The sequence below is a fragment of the Alternaria ethzedia genome (assembly GCF_023757985.1).
Source record: "Alternaria ethzedia strain BMP 0044 chromosome Unknown scaffold_47, whole genome shotgun sequence".
In the NCBI taxonomy this organism is placed as follows: Eukaryota; Fungi; Ascomycota; class Dothideomycetes; order Pleosporales; family Pleosporaceae; genus Alternaria; species Alternaria ethzedia.
Genome location: NW_026056240.1, coordinates 134,979 through 153,705, shown reverse-complemented (window position 1 = coordinate 153,705; position 18,727 = coordinate 134,979). Strand labels below are relative to the sequence as shown.

At 56.0% G+C, this 18,727-nt stretch overlaps 4 protein-coding genes across 4 annotated transcripts; all 4 read right to left on the bottom strand.

Moving 5' to 3' along the window:
- Positions 1–2,882: 2,882 nt before the first annotated feature.
- J4E87_010390 (uncharacterized protein) lies at positions 2,883–3,482 on the bottom strand (the record flags this gene model as incomplete). The annotated part of the gene is made up of 1 exon (XM_049381964.1): positions 2,883–3,482. The coding sequence occupies one exon, from the start codon at positions 3,480–3,482 to the stop codon at positions 2,883–2,885; it is 600 nt and encodes a 199-aa protein (XP_049228335.1).
- A 5,005-nt stretch (positions 3,483–8,487) lies between these two features.
- Positions 8,488–8,937, bottom strand: J4E87_010389 (uncharacterized protein; the record flags this gene model as incomplete). Its single annotated transcript, XM_049381963.1, has 1 exon — positions 8,488–8,937. The coding sequence occupies one exon, from the start codon at positions 8,935–8,937 to the stop codon at positions 8,488–8,490; it is 450 nt and encodes a 149-aa protein (XP_049228334.1).
- Positions 8,938–9,818: 881 nt separating this feature from the next.
- Positions 9,819–14,551, bottom strand: J4E87_010388 (uncharacterized protein; the record flags this gene model as incomplete). The annotated part of the gene is made up of 2 exons (XM_049381962.1): positions 9,819–14,250; positions 14,304–14,551. The coding sequence occupies 2 exons, from the start codon at positions 14,549–14,551 to the stop codon at positions 9,819–9,821; spliced, it is 4,680 nt and encodes a 1,559-aa protein (XP_049228333.1).
- An 822-nt stretch (positions 14,552–15,373) lies between these two features.
- Positions 15,374–17,648, bottom strand: J4E87_010387 (uncharacterized protein; the record flags this gene model as incomplete). Its single annotated transcript, XM_049381961.1, has 3 exons — positions 15,374–16,356; positions 16,405–16,499; positions 16,552–17,648. 3 exons carry the CDS (start codon positions 17,646–17,648, stop codon positions 15,374–15,376), a joined length of 2,175 nt encoding a protein of 724 aa, XP_049228332.1.
- Positions 17,649–18,727: the final 1,079 nt, after the last annotated feature.

Genomic DNA, 18,727 nt, shown 5'->3' with positions numbered 1-18,727 from the left:
TACCGAGTGTCACATATAGACAATATATCGTGATGACAACGAAGAAGGATCCTTCCGCGCTTGATCCACTTTACGAGAATGACCGCCGTTCGGCCCAATGCAACCGCGACCCGTCTCTTGCCTGTTCCGACCTGGCTGCATAGTAGGCCCTGTCTTTTGACAGCTGTCATTGCCACGGTTGTGATGAGAAGCGTAGTCTTGCAGACGCGGCTTATCCTGTGATCACGGCAGGGGGTTCAATTCCAGGTCCCTCAATTCGCTCCACTGCTGACTGTGAGGGGGCGGTTTCGCTGCGCCACGAGTCAGCGCCTACGCGCGAGGGGGAAACGGGGGAAATTCGCCGGCACGCCTGAACGGCAGTTTCTTACGTGAGGTGAGGTGCGCACAAGACATCCCAGTGATCCCGCAACGGATGGCGAGTCAGACTTAATGTGAGTTTGCGCGCGAAGCGAAAGGACTGTAGTGTTTGGTTCTGGCCCGTGGTGGCTGATGCGCCAATCAAACAGTGGGATGGGTCGAGCTTCAGGGAGAGCCCGCGACTCAACTCCAAGGGGGGCTTGTGCTCTGTTGGTCTGCAGCGCCAGTCGGGGCTACTCCACCCAAGGCTACGCTCTTGCGGCTAGCGTTTCGCTGGGACTGACGGAACTGGGAGGACGGTTGCGATGACTGTCTGTGCATTCCCGCGGTCGATGAGGTATCGCCAAGCTGGGGAAGCGGAAATGGACATGAATGGCATCTGTATGCTGCTACTGTATCAGGAAGGAATGGATCGCGTGGGTACAATAAAGCGTCTAGAGCGTCCAGGTTCATGCATAGAAGATTGACTTGTGCAGAAAACCTGCTAACAACTGGAGCCGTAATTCTGGGTCAGTTTCCGATGGCTACGTGGCTTCAATTGCGACTCTGCATCGTCGGGCGGACAGTTTCCATGCGGCGTAAATGGGAAAGTTTTGCTGTTCAAACAGCCCCTTGCACATGCTATGACGTAGGCGCGCAGCCGTCTTGATGCCGTGTGGTGCCGAAGTATACCCAACGGCACTTAAGCATTGCCTTCGGCAGTGCAGCCAGGATGCAAGACCGGGTACAGCAGGTTTGCATTCACGTTGCGGCCCGATTGTATACCCACATTCTCAAACAACCGTCCAGGCGTTGTGACTCGATGAGCGCGCCCGCGGCCTCGCGTCCCCAGCCAACGACGCAAACCGTTAGCACCCACCGAGAGAGTTTTGCCTGCGCTAGAGCCCAGATCTGCAATCGACACCCAGCGTTTCCCGAAGGCGCTGTGTGCTCCGAGCGATCGACGCCGACTATTTATACAAGAACGTTGCAAGGGCAGTGCGAGGTCTTTGAACCCGGTGATTCGGATGTGTTGCGGGTGCATTTCGTTCAGTTTGGTGAATTCTAAGCGACCGATTGGGTTTGCATGGTCAAATCGTGAGGCTAACAAGAAAAGATCAGCAGGCAGTCGCGTGAGATGCGTGGCGAAGCCCATCAGAACGGTATCGAAACGGTGATGATTGGCGAGGCTGATGACGCTGCTTGATGAGGTCATTGTCTATTGCTAGATCTGTGGGTGTCGAACTCTGGCTTTTCATTTGTTTCTCCCAACCAGGAACACCATGCTTACTTTACTGCACAACGAAATGCGCACCAGCTGCTCACCCTCAAGGTGTGCACAATAATTGCCCATGTGATATTCCAGTTTCCGACAGTCTGATTACATAGATGCGTTCCAGCCACATCTCAGATCCACGATGATCCAGCTCAAAAATCGATATTCGAGCGCATACCGGACTCGGCCAAACTCGAGCGGCGCCGAAAGACTCCGCTGTACCGGAATGGGGAAGTTGAGCGACGAATTATGATTAGCCGCGATAGCGAGTTCAACAGCGTTGGTGATTCGGGAAGCCCCGCTCGGCAGCCGTCAGCCGTGTCACTCTATACCGTTTCTGCCGACAGCAATGTAAGGGTGTGGCTAGTCATGCAGGTAATTCGGATAGCGTGACTTGTAACAAGTCCCTCAGCTATGATTCGTTGATTCGCCAAGTATGAGGCGTTGAACGATGACGATACGGTAGAGCTTTGCCAGATGTGAGTGTGCCAGCCGTTGTAGAGTTAAGGAACGAGACTATGTCGACAAAAACCGCATCCGTGTGCAAGGCTGAAGGGATCGATCGTGGTACCGGAACTCTGTTTCAGCGGATCCATATTGGTTGATACTTTGGGTTTCGTACCGAACCGCTTTGACGCTCTTCGCTTGGGCGGGGCTCGTGCATCCATGTCGAGGCACGGAATGCTGGGCCCCTAATGAGTGAATAAGGTTTGTGAGTTTCGCGCTTTGGTAACAGGGTCGTTAGTGGAGACCCGACTCGTGCAGTAGTCCAACAGTTGTGAAGAGATCAGATTGGGTATAGGAGCAACATCGTCGAGTAATAGCTGGTGTGATAGGTACATGTTGCCGACGCCGCATATTGGGCGCCGGCGGAGGAGGTGTGAAACGTAGATGCGAAGGCGTCCCATGCACGGTGTGATACATGGCTTCATGACGCGCAGAAGATATGAGCAGCAACATGACAAATCCCGCTCATCATGGAGCGCCGTGGTGGCATGGCAGCCATAACGCCAGAGGGAGTGGCTCTCTCGAAAACAATAACGCCAATTCTTTTCCTTTCCACCTCTTTCAGGCGGTGAAATCTTACAGTAACAAATACCAAGGATAGCACCTAAGTCAAAAGCGAGAAGAGGACCGGATGTGGGTATAGCGGAGGCTCTTCTTTTGCTGTCATGGAACACCAACCCCAATGCAAATGCAAACGTGAATCGAATGAGAACTTTCGTGTGCTGAAGCGTAATCGTGAACGAGATGGCGTAGACATTACGACCTATGCTGGAGCGGTCGGGCGGACAGGTGGCGTCGAGTTGGAATTAGGGTCGAATGTGACCACTTTCCGATACTTGGAGGCCTCGTGGGGTATCTCGGACTTTCGCTTGGCGGAAACGGGATAGGCTGGAGCATTAGGTGGCGAAGGGTCTTCTATGCTTCTGCTTCGTGACTTGGGCGGGGCTTCCGTGTCGGGCGGGCTGGTTACGGCTGCTGGACACATTTGATGCTGGCGTACCCAATGTGCGTAGGCTTCATCAGCATACTTGGTGTGGTTCTCCAGTCGTTTGATGTAGTCCTGGGTCAGCCTTGTCTGTTCGTGTATATTCTGTGCTGGTGAACTCAGACGGAACTGGTTCTCTCCGGGTAAGGGCCGCTTCCAGCGGACACCGCAGTTCTTGCATCGCTCCACTTGGGGCGTATTTTGCTGCTGAAGCTGGGCTAGATCCTCAGGAGGAGGGGGCGCAGAGCTAATAGCCAAGATGGCCTGTTCCACAGAGGGTGCGATGGTGTGCTCAGGCGATGGCTGTTCTTCGGGAGTCTCCACTGGCACAGGGACTGCCGGAAGGGGGTCTGGCCGGGGTCTCTGATTTGGCGGCATGTTTTCCGAGGTGTAGACGGTGTTGAATCTTACGTTGTAGCGTTGATGTCGCCCGCCACCGTTTGTTTGATCTAACGTGGGAGATGGGAGTGGTCTCCTGGATCCAGATTCCGGGTTAATGTCTCGAGCCTGCTCTGGCGACCTGGACGATTCCGTAAAAGTGTGAGGGCCTGAGGATAACGATGGGGAGGGTGCTCCGTTTGGATGGCGGGTTCCTGTGTCTACGGGTACCTGATTTGAGCGGTTATCGCTCACTGGAGAGCGTGGCGAGGAAGGCGCAGCTGGATGTGAGATGGGGCGGGACGTGTTAGATTGACGACCATTACCCGCAGCAGGGTGGAAATAAGAAAAGGCCAGCACAGAGGAGGGGAGAGTAGGTTCGGATTCCTTTGAGTTTTCGAAGCGATGGGAGATGGCCGAGTCTTGGCGGACGCTGGCGGACGGATGTGGTGGTGGATGCGAAGATGCAGAGGAAGAGACAGGCGGACTGTAGGCAGCAATTGGGCCCTGGGGCAGAGAGAGAGAAAATGGTTGATGTTCGGGGCCCAGTGGTGGAATTCTGGTGTTGGTGGGGCTGGCCAGCAGGTCAGCACGCTTGCGGCAGGCTCTGTCACTTGTCGGAACTTACCTGACGTGCGGGCTCGCGTGATTGACTGCGGTGAAGGCGCTGGAATGTGAGTTTGGATGCGCAAAGTCGAGGGCAGCGAGCGTGGCCGGCGGCGTCTGGTGCGAGACAGGACGATCTTGGGGCGTCGGCGGCGGCGGCACGTTGTCACGCGGGCGGTGCAGGACTGAGTCGGACGACGAGGTCAGCTCAGCAAAGCTGGGGAGGGTCCGCTGGGGAAAGTGGTTGGGGTCGGGCTGCGGGTGCCTGCGTGGATGCCAGTCGCTTCCCATCATGGCATTCGGACGCTGTATTTGAATCTGGCGGTCTGGCGACGCGGTGAGGGAGTTGTGCGTGAGGAAGAAGGGCAGGGTCGCACAAGGAGTAGGGTCTCACGGGAAGGGTGGAAAGGGTCTAGCGATGCAGCAGCTCGAGTGCAGTGCTGGGCCCGCACTGGAAGAAGCGGCTGGCGGCCCTAGTTGAGGGACAGGGCATGTCACTGGTTTGCGCGCGCTGCGGGGGAAGGCGCTGCTGCTGCACTGTGAAAGAGCGCGCTGGGGCCCACTTGAGATGGCATGCAGCGGGGACCTGATGCCGTCGACGAACCCATGCCCCCATGTCGCCCGCCCACCGCCACCCTGCCACCCATGCTGGACATGGGCCTCGCACGGCGGGACGCCAGACGCGGAAGCGTGCGAAGCGCTAAGGGGCTCGGGGCTGACGGCTGGAGATCCGCTTGTGGCATGCCAATCTTGCCAGACTCGAGCTGCCGCCCGCCCCCGAGCGCACGACATGACGAGAAACCACAGTGACCACAGTGACCCTCAGTGACCTTCAGCCTGTGCTTCCATCTAGACGGTGTACTGTCCCCTGACTGGCTGTGGGAAACACCCCCGTGTCCTCAGGCTTCCGTGTTCTGTTCTGTTCCCTACGTCCTCCCGGCTGTGCGCCCACTGCGGCTAGCTGCTTACCTAGCCCGGCCCCACGTGACCGTCCCATGCCCGTCCCATATTCGTCCTCCAATCTGCCTCTCCGCCAGGGTGTCCCTTTGCTTCTTTGGACGACTGCGGCTGCAGCCGAATGAACGCAACTGTGGGCTTCCCGTCTCGGCCACCGACGCGCCGCGACAACGACGCGCTGCAACGGGAGATGCGATGCTGCAAACACCGTAGACTGCTCTGGAAACGACGCTGGAAACGCTGACGTCGCTTACCTCTGACCTGACCTTGACTGTGCCGCCCTCAGCCGCCCGCCCCTCCAAACCACTCCGCCAAGTGCCTCACCACACGAGTGGCAGCACCTCAACACGCCCGCCATGATGCCGCCATATCAGAACCTCCTCCTCGGCCTCCCAAAGCCGTTAGTCGCTAGCTCTCATCTCGCCATTTGCTGTTTCGGCTAGCACTCAACGGTGCTTGTGGCGCCAGGCGGCAGGCTACAGCTGCACCCTCCTGACGCATCCAACGGCCATGTTAGTGCCCTGCAACATCTCTCGCCCCATTGCCTTCACCGATGCGACATGGGCAACTCTCAATTACCGGACCGAATAGGAATCCTCCCGCGCGCGCTTTTCCAAACAAGTGCCTATCTTGGTATCTCGACCCCCCTCTGATTGGCTCGTGACCCGCCCCTGCCTCCTGCCTGACCGATGACTACGCTTGAGGGACCTCGTCTACGAGAACGTCAAAACGCGGACATTTTCAACCAGACACTAAACGGTGTGCAAGAGCTGGAATAAAGTTAAGCTACTGTCCATCCCCTTGTACGCCGAAATGACCTGATCAGTGATCAGACCTGCCTGTCGTCGTGACCTTCGGGTAGCTGCATGGCGATCCTACAGAGCTATCGGCCTGCCACGCCGCAAAGGAAGATCCTTCTGCTCCCAGTATCAAAATAACTCTTCATGTGGGGGGCGTACTCGCCCACTACTATACTATCGTGTCTGGGCGATTCAAACAACATGCGTCACCTAAACCTGCAAGCGATAATGCAAGTCTTTCACGGCTCTAGCCAGATTGACTGTGCAGCGCATTCGATAATGCGCACAGGAAGTCGCCGTCTGCTTTCCCGAGCATCGAGAGCCCTACGGGATGCCGCAAAATCACCAGCGGGCCGAGTTCCTGACTTTGTAATCTTCCTGATCAGCTTTCCCGCAAGTTTCACGAGTGTTTCCTGTCGTGGTACAAGGTCATTATCCTGAGTGTTACACCACAAGCCAAGGCACTCATCATCAGCCCAAGCTTAGGCCCGAGGCGATTACCTTGCCACTATCCGATTGCTCTATCTGCAGATCGATGAATCGATGCCTTCCTTGCATTCATCCTCTGCTTGCATAGCAGCGCGTCTGTTCACGGTCAGATCCACCTGGCGGACTTAATCATCCGGCCTACCATGGTTATCACGGACGCCCGTATAGAACACGTATGTTGCTCGCATGGGCACGTCGTAGCTAGCGAGTCCATCAATGCGGTTGAGCCATGCGAGTGCTAAGCCCTAGGTTTACATTCGCACATCCCTGTCACCGGGAGTCGTTCCCCGCCTCGCCTGCATCACCAAAACGACGCTAATAATCTCTCAAAGACCGACCACGGACTTTGAAGAGACGTTGCGCCAATCAAGCTCAGACACCGCAGGATGGATGTTTGGCTCACACCGGCAGTACAGACCCACCCTCTAGCAAACTTCCTCACGTCTGTGTGGCGAGCTTGGCCGTCAATCATTCGCTTAGGCATGTATGCGTGCCTGCACGACATCGCAGCATCGAACCTTGAGATGCACGACGCCCCCGTCCAGGTTAGCTTGAAGCAATCCGTGCGAGAGAAAGCTGGAAGCCCAGACCTTTTACCTGTATGTGAGCAGCAGTCCCTGCTGTGCAAACTCTTCTGGTGCGACAGACTCACGCATCGCAGCTCAGCAACGTGATAAGGCTGAGATGGCGCAATCGTCAGCTTCGCAATCATGTTCAGGTCACGCCTGTTCGTGCCTGGCGATGCCTCGCATGCGTTATCTGGCAGACAGAGCAGCTAGCCTCGTTCTCACGACTATCCATACCTCATTTGCCAGTCAGCATATTTACAGTGGATTGCCAACGCGTGCATATACGCGAACAGCACCATGCTTGTCCACAAGCAACGCGATTGGCCTGTAGTATTTTCCAAATTCCAGCGTCCTGGGCCCCAGCCGAGTGACTGCCGACTAGTCGCTGCAGCCTTGGACCGCAAACAGCTGGAAGACTGTCACTCTATCCACCATCGGCCCTTCTTTTGGGGGACGCCCCTTTGGCTGTTCCTTTTCAAGTGATGACCCTTATGCCTCGGCTCGTTGCCGGGTGAGAAAGACGTTGGAGACATGATCACGCTGTGCCGCTTACGCGAGTATGCTGACCTCCAAGGATGATCCACGCCCTGCACCTCCCGCGCAAGAAAATCTCGACACTCACACCGATATCTCACAGCGTGCAACGCCATCAGAACAAACGCCTCGCCGCGAAGGCCTCGTCGACCCTTTCTCAACGGCGACTGCTTCACCTGGAGCATTGACCAAGCGTTTCATGGCAATTATCCTGAACTGTGGGGCACCATCCGGGCCGCATCCGTACCTTAAACCAACATCTAAACTTCATGCGAGAGGCAATGTTGCGCATCGTTCCTAGCACTGCGCTGGGCCGTGGCAAAGATGAAGGGGAGATGATTCGCGCCTGGGTGTGCTGACTCGAACTTTGCCGCAGGAAGCCGACGTTCCAGATGATGGATGCACACCCAGCAGCGTGGTAGTACGATCCACGAATTATTGTACGGACGATCGTACGGACGATAAGCGTCCAAATGAGGCAGTTGTCGTAAAAATGAACTCGCTCATGGAGACAACTAACACCGTTCAGTATATGGATTTTGCTTTTCCGCTGACTGGAGCCGGCGTGCACAGCCGCTCGTCCCGAAAGAGTCAAGGTACGGGTAGCTACAGTGCTTCTTCATGCACGACATTCTGATCGGTAGGAAGAAAAGCAATCGCGCCTTTGTGTGCAGCAGCCATCCGACAGCCTCTTCCTCAGCGAACAATGGCGCAATTGAACCCTTTTCTTTGAGAACCGAGGAGGCTGATAACGCCAGAGGATTCCAGAAGAAGCAACAAATTTCGTGTAGGCTATTGGCACTACAGCGCCAGAAGGCAAATCTAACCGACCCCTACAACGCGAATGCCGTATGTCGAGATGGGCCTGCGACTACCACACAATCGTTTCTCTCTATGCTCAATGCTGCGCAGGATGAGCGCTTACAGCCAGGATTTGCCGGGAAGACCTTGTCTACACGACACATAATCTTACCCACCTGACCTCCCTTTGATGTGGCCACCTCGTTCAAGGGAACAACGGAATACCCTGGAGTCTACGCTGACGTTAGGTCACCTACTTTGCACATCTCCATTCTGATCCAGGCCGTAGCAAGCCTGTCCAGCATTCTTCTTGTATCCGGTAACGCGGCGCATCTCCTCTTCCAAGCACTGAATCCTTGCTCGCATCCAATCCATCTCGCCGTGATTCGCCTCGACCTCGTGCTCGTGCCGCCGTTTCAGAAATAGACAGTCTTGGTTTCGGCTCTCTGCAACCGACAGCAGATGGTGGAACTCTTGTTGCATGGCCCTAGTGTCGCATTTCATGGCGGCTGCCAGGAAGCGCCCGTGGATGGAGTCCTGTGACATGCTGGTGGCTGGTGCGGCGATGACGCTTGTGGAGGAGGGCTGCTGCGAGGTAGTGGTCTGTTGGGGCGGCGTGGTGGCGTGCCTACGGAGAGCGACTTGGTAACTGCGCATCAGTGGGTCGTGAGGATCGTAGGAGGGGAAGTGATTGGCCATTGGGTTGTATTTGATAGGCGTTTCTCGGTTCTCGTTGGCTGGGGGGGAGTTGTTGTTGAGACTGTGTGGTTTAGCAGCGATGTCGCGATGGGGGCTAGTAGGTGTGAGATTGGATGTAGCCATGGAGGGAGTGAAAATCCACCATTAGATGCGCAGCGACAGCACTGTGTACTCTTGGCAATCACGATTCACTCGCTTTGCTCTTTGCAACTCATACCTTCATCAGTGATAGTTCGCCTGCTTTCACAGCTGCTGCCTTATCAGTATTGTCAGCGATGATCCCTACATTTGCTATCTGAACTCGCCACCACCATCTGTTTCTACCCGGAAACCCTTTCTATCCGGAATCCCTTCTTTCAGGGTCTCCAGTGCCTCCCGAAGAGAGACGTAGCAAGCTGATGTGCTGACCGCGAGTACAGTGGCGACTTTGTATCTTTGAGGGCCTCGCTCACTGTCACCCAAGCTCACTGCCACCAGCGCAATCACCACAGCGACAGGAACCGCAATCTGGGCCTCTACGCCCATCGTATTCACCCCTACCGCAACGCGATCCTTCGCTCCTACAGTCTACTCCTCTTTCCTACGCATTGCGCACGAATACGGACACATAGCTTGTATCTCATACATCAACAAGTCTATCGACAGCAAGTTAGTGACCACAACAATCTACCTGGCAGCATGCAGAAACACAAAGAAGAACCTTCAAACGTAAAGATCATGATGAACAAGAGGTTAGAATTCAAGGTTAATTAGGAGACAACTCTAGGTATCTACAACAAAAGTTTCTCGCCACTCTACACCACCGCACCGTGTATCGCACCGTGTATAAACACCTTTCAGCTCATCTTCGCAACGAGGCTCATGAAACCAAACTTATCAGCCTACGACGAAGCTTGCTGCCCCTCCGTCTCGTACTCGCGCGCATCCTGGAACAAGTCGATGATGCAGCTAGCACTCCAACTCTGCGTGGGGCACGAGTCGCCGCAGAAGGCGCCGTCCTTCTGGGTGAGCTCCGTGAGACCAGCCCACGGCGACTCTTGGATAGCCTTCATGCAGCCGGCGAGGCGGCGCGTGACTTGTTGGTAGCTCTCGACGCGTTCGTCGGGCGTCTTGCGGCGCTTGAGATCGAACTTAAGCAGAGCTCGCAGGAAGAAGCCTGTGGGCCAGAGCCACTCGGGTCCTTGGTGGTAGTTGCGGCCCTTGGATGTGGCGAAATCGGTCGAGTCTTCGCTGTTGATGTAGTAGCCACGGTAGTTGAGGTCGGAGGGGTCGAGTGTCTTCATGCCCTGTGGACCGAGCAATACCCTATCGGCCATCTGGAGGGCATACAAGGCATGCTCAGGATCGCAGAGGTCCGGTGCAACCGTCATCATAATAGGGAAGTTTGGCCTCAGCTGGTAGTCCTCGTACTCCTTGCCTGAGCGGTACAAGTCCTTGTAGATACCACGACGGTTGACGATGCTCGAGTTGACGTCGTACTTGCTGTCTTCTTCTGCCGAACGAGGAACGTAGAAGCAGCGCTCGAAGTTGGCCTTGATCAGGTCGGCCCACTCCTTGTAGGTAACGGTCTTCTTGCCACCGTCCAGGGTAACGCCCTGGTACTTGAACTGACCTGCGTCGTACATGTCGGCGCACCAGCGTACTGTGCTGTACAACATGCCGATGATCTCAACCGGAGCACCGTCTCGTGGTGTACCGGGGACACCCTTGCTGCCGGCCTTTTCACTCTCACCCATCTTGTCCATCCATGTGCCGCAATTCCATTGATTACCACCGAAGATCATACCGGTCTCCCAGTCTGTCCAGATCTTGATGTTGAAGCCTTCGGACTTCATTTGGCTGTCAATGTTCGGGCCTGCGTCATACTCCCGGAACTCTATGCCGGAGGCATGTCGCTGGAGAGCTTCCTGGATGACTTCCGCGATAGAGGAGGACTGAGAGTACGCTTTTTCGTCGGTGTGAGCGAACCATGTGTCATCGTACGGCAAGAATCGGCGCTGGACCTTCTCTTGAAGAAGCTCCATGCCATTAGGTACAATCTTGCAGTAATCTTGGCAGTTTTGGAGGAAGAACCAGACTGAGTCGCGGGAGTTGTAACGAGGGTTCTTGCCACCACCGAGGAGATTGGGGACCATACCATGCTTCAAGACGCTGGCAAAGGCAAAGATGTGCTCCTTAGCGTCGGCATATCTACCAGTTCCCATGTAAAGACCACGGGCGGAGATGGTAATGTCACGTCCCCAGCATCGCGCCCAGTCGTAGGCAAAGTGAGGGAGACCAGCGGCCATGCTGGGTACGCTCTTCTCGGGCCACAACGAGGCGCTGTTCATGTAACCGGTGACTTGGCAGCTGACAAGAGCAAGACTCTTGAGGAATTGGTTACCCTCGCGGACGTTCTCACCCATGAGCTCAATGGCTCGCTCGACTGCAGCGTTGTATGCAGTCTGAATGACGAGGGCAAAGTATCGCGGAAGCATGTAGCTGGGGACCTTGCGAATGGCATCGAATTTCGCTTCCAACCACTCGGCGGGGCCCTTAATGTTGACGTACTCCGGCTTCTTGGAGATATTTTGAAGGCGGCCAAGGCAGTAGTCGAGCGCCCATTGACCCTCACGCAGATGGTTGCAGAGTGGGTGGCCAAGGTTGTTCTCGTTCACAATGTCGCGGAGGACACTCCACCAGCCTTGCAGACCAGCGTAGACCAAGTTTCCATGACCTGGGACGTTGTATGTTCCGTCCTTGTGGTCCGTAGCATCCCTCTCTTCTTCTTCACATCTGTATAGTATGTAGTTGAGATCAATGAGGTTGACACCACTGAAAGCCGAACGCGCTCCGCTAGTGACGAACTTGTCGAGGCCTTCAGCATGCTCTGCGCTGGGTACCCAGGTCTCGAAGAGAGCGATACTGCCCGGTGGGAACTTGTCAGGGATACTAATCGTGGTGTCATCGCCAGTAGCCTCGATGTTGACGCCTTGAAGTTCGTTTGTCTTGCTGGGCAAGCCGCGCAGTGTCGTCTCGTCACCGATGATACGTGCTCTTGTCTCAGGACTGTTGTCGACTTCGAGATTCCAGGCGCCGACGAGCTTTGCTTGAGTGCCTGGTAGCTTGGTCTTGCCGAAGCCTCCATTGCCGTTGCCGTAACCAGGGAATGCGGTGTGGGCAATAAGGAAGTAACCTTTCCTGGTGTGAGGGTTGACCCGATGGACGGTGATATACTCGTTGTCGTGATGGATATAAGTCTCATTGTACTCCTCTTTGCCCATTTTGACGTGGATCTCGTTGATAATCTTGCGGATGCCACCAATGCCACCTTCTCCAGCTTGTGCTTTGATTTCGCTTCCAGTGGAATTGGCAGAGGAATACAGTCTCTTCTCGTGCACCAGCTCAATCAGTTCAGGGTAGCACTCGTCGTAACCGAAGACGCTCCCAGTCGCGCAGTCGCACATGGCAACGAGCGCGGCACTGGGCAGCGTGTCGCGTGCATCGCGCTTCTGGGCTGGCGTCTCGTTGTCGTGCGTGCAGTCCATGAACAGCGCGTGAACAGGGCTGCGCTTAATCTTCTTGATGATGGGCTTCGTCTGGTCAGCTCCATCAGTCGCCTGTGCAGCATTGAGCACTTCGTCGGTCTCGAAGCTGCCGATGGGAACACCACCGTGACGGTGAACAAGTCTGCTCAGCTCTTGAGTGCTCCATGACTGCATGGCTTCTCGAATCAAGGCGCAGATGCCGAGCTTCATGCAAAACTTGTAATCCATCTCTTCAGACCCAGTGAAGAGCTCGGCGCAGACCATAACGTTTGAGTTGACGCTACGTGCTTGGTCAAGCATGTATTCGGCGAGATGCAGAGGGGTGGAATGGCAGTTGTCGATACGGAAGCCTTGGAAGTACTTGGCCATGAGGCGGGTGTACTTGGCCATGTGATCCCAAAGGAAAGGGTTGTCCTCTGGGCCATCTCCGTATCGGAGTTTGACACAGTCGCCCCAGACAATGACCTCTCTCCGCAGGTATGCTCTTGACTTGGGCCCAGCGTTGTCTCGCATCGCATCTGCAGCCCATACCCATCCGTTGTTCACCAGTGCAAGAGCTTCGGGATTGTGCTTCTTTGTGGTCTCGTTGAGTGGTAGGCGCGTGAAGTAGGTCTCGATGAGTGGGTTCGCATCGTTGACTTCGCCAAGCTTGGGACCATGGGCATCCATTCGGACGTACTTGGTCCGGTTGAAGAGTTGCTCCATGATCTCTGCTTGGTCTTGATCATACTCGCGGTAAAATGGAAGGTTGACCTCGTTGAGCATAGCCGTCATGGTGCCTTGAGCAGCCCGATCGTCAGGAGTGTTGCTAGTACGGGTGTCGTAGCGACCGAACAAGGCGCACAGTAGGCTAGCAGCGACGTTCGGGTCCATTGTCCGACGGTAACGCTCGCCCATGCGGTCACCGCCGCGCAGAGCATGCTCGACCAACCAGTCTGCCTTCTGCTTCAGTGGCCAGTTCCTGACAGCATCGAGCCCGCGAAGACCAGCTTCACTAAAGCTGCCATCAACAAACTTGGCTTGGCCAGAGGTCCAAGCCTCCATGATGGCCTTGGTGTCTCTTTCGACGTCAATGACGTAGAATTGCCAGAGCTTGACCTTGCTAAGGACGTGGTCCTTGACACCTTGCATGACCTTGAGAAGGTCATCTTCACTGTTGAAGGTGGTGGGTAGACCATGCTTGGCGAGGTCCTTGCTGAACTGCAACAACGCTGTATCGAGTTCGAGAGCAGGTCGCAGGTGTGGAGCGGTGTCGACGTTGTAGCCAGATTCTGGATGCTCTTCGAGCCATGGGCTGTTGTTGGCCGTGTGGTTCCAGACGACATCGGTCATGGCAAGCAGATTGAACTCGTTCTGCATCTTCCGGATCATGTTCGCAATGTCCTTCTCGCCTTCTTTGAAGATGGCCTTGTCGAACTCCAGTTGATTGTAAATACTGTAGGGCGAGTTTGAAGAGCCGCGCATCATCAAGGGTGTGAAGTGCACCATGTTGAAGCCACGCTGGCTCATGCCCTGCAGGTGGTTGTCCCAGTCTGTCGGGTAGTTGCCCATGAATTTGGACAGGCAAGAGATGATGCAGACGGCCTCGACCGGCAAGTGCTCGCCCTGCAGCTTGAGATTTGGACATATGTCGATGTAGTAGGTGTCCGTCCGCGTGGGTTCAGGCGACGCAACGTCTGTGAAGGACCACTGCGGCAGCGGTGTGTAGGTCGTGTAGAAGGAAAAGGCATTGGCCTCGTGGACGGGGATCTCAATCTCACACATGCCAGTAAAGTTGGGCTGCAGTCTGCGGTTTGTGTCAGTGACATGTGACCAGACAAGGCATGGCAGGCTGCTTACTTGTACTCGCGGTACTCGCTGCGCTTGAACTTCTCGCCCTCAGCGGGGATGTTCACCCAGAGACTGCCCTCGCGACATATCGAGCTGGTACCCTGGATCTGAAAGCAAATCGAGTATGCTGGGTTGGTGGGGGGAGGCAGGTAGATGTAAGTGCCAGCGACGTCTGGAACGCCGTAGTCGGTCAATGGCAGCAGGTAGACGACCTTGCGGTCCGAAGACTTGGGGTGTGTTGGTAGTGCTACAGACATGATGGTGTCGAGAGACTGAAGGGTTGCGGGAGAGTTATGCGGTAGTAAACAATAATAGTAGGTGGATAGCGGTACTCTAGGATATCTATCTTTGACGTAGCAATGGCGGCGATGCAGTCAGAGAGAGTGGTAGTAATGCAGTGTAGGAGCAGCGCGGTCGACGGAGGTAATAAACAGGCCAAAAGCCGTTTGCGCAGTCGCTTCTGAGGGTCAATTGCCCTCTGTGTGGAGAGAAGGAAGCAGCGCCTGGAGACGTGTGAGATCGGCGGTGGGCGGTCGCGAAGCATACGAGCCGCAAGCGCAACCCGCGGGAAACGTCATTGCCCCAAGCTCCAACCCCAGCTGGCGCCCCAGGTGGCCCCGTCCTCGACAGGTTCTACTCCAATAGCGCGGGGGCTAGGCATGCGTCCCAACTCGATCCAGTTGGTACGAGGGAAATTGTTGAACACGTTGAAACTGCCATGGAAACGCTTTCTGCCATGCGACGATATCCACATATGATACAAATGAACCCGCTCAAAATGCTACTTCTTCCTGCCCCGCTCTCCCAACGCCCGTATGCAACATAATGCAGAATGCAGGGTTAAATAAGCAGCTAATCAATACGCGGCCAAAACTCCAGCGCTGGCTACTAAACAATTATCGGGCAATACTGCTACCACGAGCTCAGAGTGGTCAAACGACGGGTATCGCGATCTCGTGGCAGCCCACACGGGACGAAGCGAACATGCGAAAACCAAGCAGTCAAATCCAACCCTTCTTCTATCGTCACCTCATCCAGAGGCGCTCAACACATGGTCCGCTGTCTTCTCAGCTTCCGCGTCAAAATTTAATGTTGAAGGGGGAGCCCGGTGGATCGCGCAGGTCCAATCGAAATTGCGTCGATTCAGACGGCCCGCGACTATGTTGTGCTTGAGTCGGCGTGGCATTCTCATCCAGGTCGATCGAGGACGCTTCGGTGCTGACCGACGGGGGCGCACGCGGTGTGCTTCTCGCATGCTGAACCCCCTCTCGACTGTCTGAAGACGACGTGACTCGCTCAGGCGACGTCTCGCGCTCGCTATAGCCGCCGCCCCGCATACGTAAAACGGGGTTGCTTGAGGGTTCCGACAGAACCAGTGAAGGGTTCGGTGGTGTAGCGCGTCCATTCCTCTCAGATGAAAGCCCTCGTGAGGATGACTTGACATGGTCAGTGGACTGACTCCGCATCGTCGCCGGCTTCTTCGGAGGCGGCACCTGGGGCGAGTTCGTGCCTTTACTTCTCCCAGCGCTTTGAGGTGGGCCGTTTCTGGATGGAGTCTGTTGTTGTTGCTGTAGGTGGTGCTGTGCTTGCTGTTGCTGTTCCTGTTGCTGTTGTTGCTGCTGCTGGGACTCAACTTCTTGTACATGGTTCAGGAAGTTGATTTCGTCTGTCAAAAAGTCCTTCTCCGTCCAACAACCCTGCCAGCAGTTTCGCCAGTCCAGAATAAGGAATTGGAAGCAAAAGGCGTCGATCTTGATAGCCGGCTGGAAACAGATGCACAGGTTGTTGTAGTTCATCTTGTTGAATTCGGAACATGAGTGCAACAGGCTGATGTGGCAGGTGATCGCGAACAATAGGTAGTAGTTGAATGGTGGGAGCTTCGAGAGCTCATCCTTAAGCATTTGCGGCGTCGTCTTGGCGCCCTGGCATTCTTGCTGGATTGCCGTCTGGACCGCTTTTGGAAAGATTTCATCCGGCAGCTGTCGGAGCCAGTTCTTGAAGAGTGAACCGATGACGTTGGGGTCGTTCAGGTTGGGATCGCTGATCAAATCGATGTCTCGGTCTGTGGCTTGGTGAGCAATTGTCGTGGAAATGAATGAGATAGTCCTACCTTCATCGAATTTGCGTTCGTAATATCGGACCTGCTGGGCTGACCCAGGAACGCGGTACAAGCCTTCCTCTTCACAGCCCCGCATGTTCAGATAGCTAAATTAGTTGTTAGCCTCACAAGTGGAGAACGAATCGAAGCATGACCTACTCTATGCACCGCCAAGGTAAAGCTGGCATCCAGAACTCAGTCTTGTCGCGTGACTGTGCCAGACGGGTCGATATCCGTGTGAGCCTCGTCTGTTCGATCAAGGGCTTGTGAATGATTTTGCACACATAAGGTTCATTCGATATCGGCGTCTGGCTCTCGTGGTTGCTTGAGCTTCTTCCAAGTTTGCCGAATACGCCCTTGCGGGCAGAGTCCATCTTCTCCCCCATGTTGCGAGCTCCTGAACCAAGTTTCGAAATGAAGCCGTGTCCCTTGGTTTCGTTGTACGAACTCGAGGCTAGCGATATCTGCTCCGACTTGTCCCTTCGTGGCCCGTTGTCGACGTCCCGTGGTATCTGCTTGGAGCCGTCCTGACGATCTGCCGAGTGTGTTCGTGGCTTGCCTATGCCTCGCCATGATTGACCTTTGTCCATGGGTACCGGCTTCAATGGCGGGCCATCGCCATTCGTCGTCCACGAACCCGCAATGTCCGGTGACAGTTGCCCTGGTGGGGCTTTGTTTAGTTTTGCACGGGTACCTGAGCTCTCGCCGTCTTTGATGGATTTCGACCTGTTCAGAATGCCCTTCTTCGGTTTGATAGTGTTGCGCTTTGATGAGTCGGCGTGGGGATCGGAGGAGTCGTTGGAGTTGCCTGAGCCTGTCCGTAATACCTCGGAGCGGTTGTCTGTGGCAGTTAGCGACACGCTGTTTGTCTGGGCTACTGTAGCCATACCATCCGAGTTGGGAGTGCGCACGGGGCGGCCGAGGTCTGGTGTCGAAGCCCCGCTGCGCCCGTTGGAGTATAGACTGGGCGAGTGTTGTTGTTCAGGAAGCTGCCGTATCGAGTTCCCCTGGCTGTTGAGGCGTGACGACGATTTGTTGGCGCTAAAGTTGGAGAAGATGCTCTTGGAGTCCTTGCGAGGCTTCGGTGAGGCTGGTGACTGTGGCATGCTATGGAACGAGGCATTGGGAGCGGCATAGTCGAGGTCCTCAGGCATATCTGGCGACCTCGGACTTTTGGGACTCATAGGGCCGTTGGCGTCGTCCTTGTTCTTTGGCTTGCCCCGCATAGCCAGCGACAGTGTCGAGGACTTGGGCATCTTTCGTATTGTTTTCCGTGGAGGGTCGCAGGGCTACTGACTCCTTAGCACGGCTCCCTTAAAAAGCAATGGCTGTTGCCAAGCGTGCAGGTCGAGGGCCGCAATACCTCGATGGGTGTTGGTGGGACGAGGGCGCCGATGTGCAGGCAGTCGAGCGAGGGTGTGAATAGACGGTGCGGCGCGTGTAGAGAAGGGAGCGGTGGCAGGCTCAGTGGTTGCGGCACATGGGCGGTTGCGCGGTCAACGAGTCTGTATTTCATGACTGTCAGCAGCGGACTCACAGCTGGCGCAGAGGGGTGAAAGCCAGCGGGAGGTATTAGACGGCGCGCGGGGTGGTACGAACCGTGAGAGCCTGGTCGGCGCTGGCTGCGGGCGTGCCTCGAAGCGTCGGCAGCGGGTGTCGAGTCTATATCACCGCCGGCAGGACGTTGCTCCCATGCAGCAAGCCGGGAGGACAGGCGATGCCGAGCGCGTGCTACGGCAGTCTTTGGCGGGCACAGAGGTCGTCGAGTATGGCGGTCGCGGGCAGGTGAGGCGGTCATGCAACGTCTGGGATGTGGTCAGCAAGCGCTGCGGAACGTGAAAGGGGCCGGCGGCGCTATGGCGAGTGTTGACGGTGGTACAACATGGCGAGGGCACGAGTGGCAGCGGCGAGCGAGGTGTCGCAGCGCCGTGGTTGGGCATTACTCACCCACTTTCACACACAAGACTCGAGGGTCGAGGGGTCTACGGGGCGCCGCGACGAGGGAGAGGCGCTGGGGTGAAGGGAGCGAGTGGAGCGTGGAGCGCAGGCTGGGCGGCCGTTGCGTGGAGTGCGGTGAGCGGCGCCTTGGTCAGCAAAAGGACACAATTCACGTGTCTCTGTGGTGAGTGCGATGGAGGGGCCCAAGGCACAGACAGGCTCTGCTGCAATCAAGAGCAAAGGGCACCAAGGGCTGCGAGAGGATGGCGGCAACGACTTCAGCACGGTGCACGGCCCCAGGTACAGTACGAGGGCGCGACGCTGCCACCACCTGCACCCCCCAATTCGGCCCACCAGCGCTATCGCAAACGGCTGTCCACGGCGGGCGTAGTGCGAT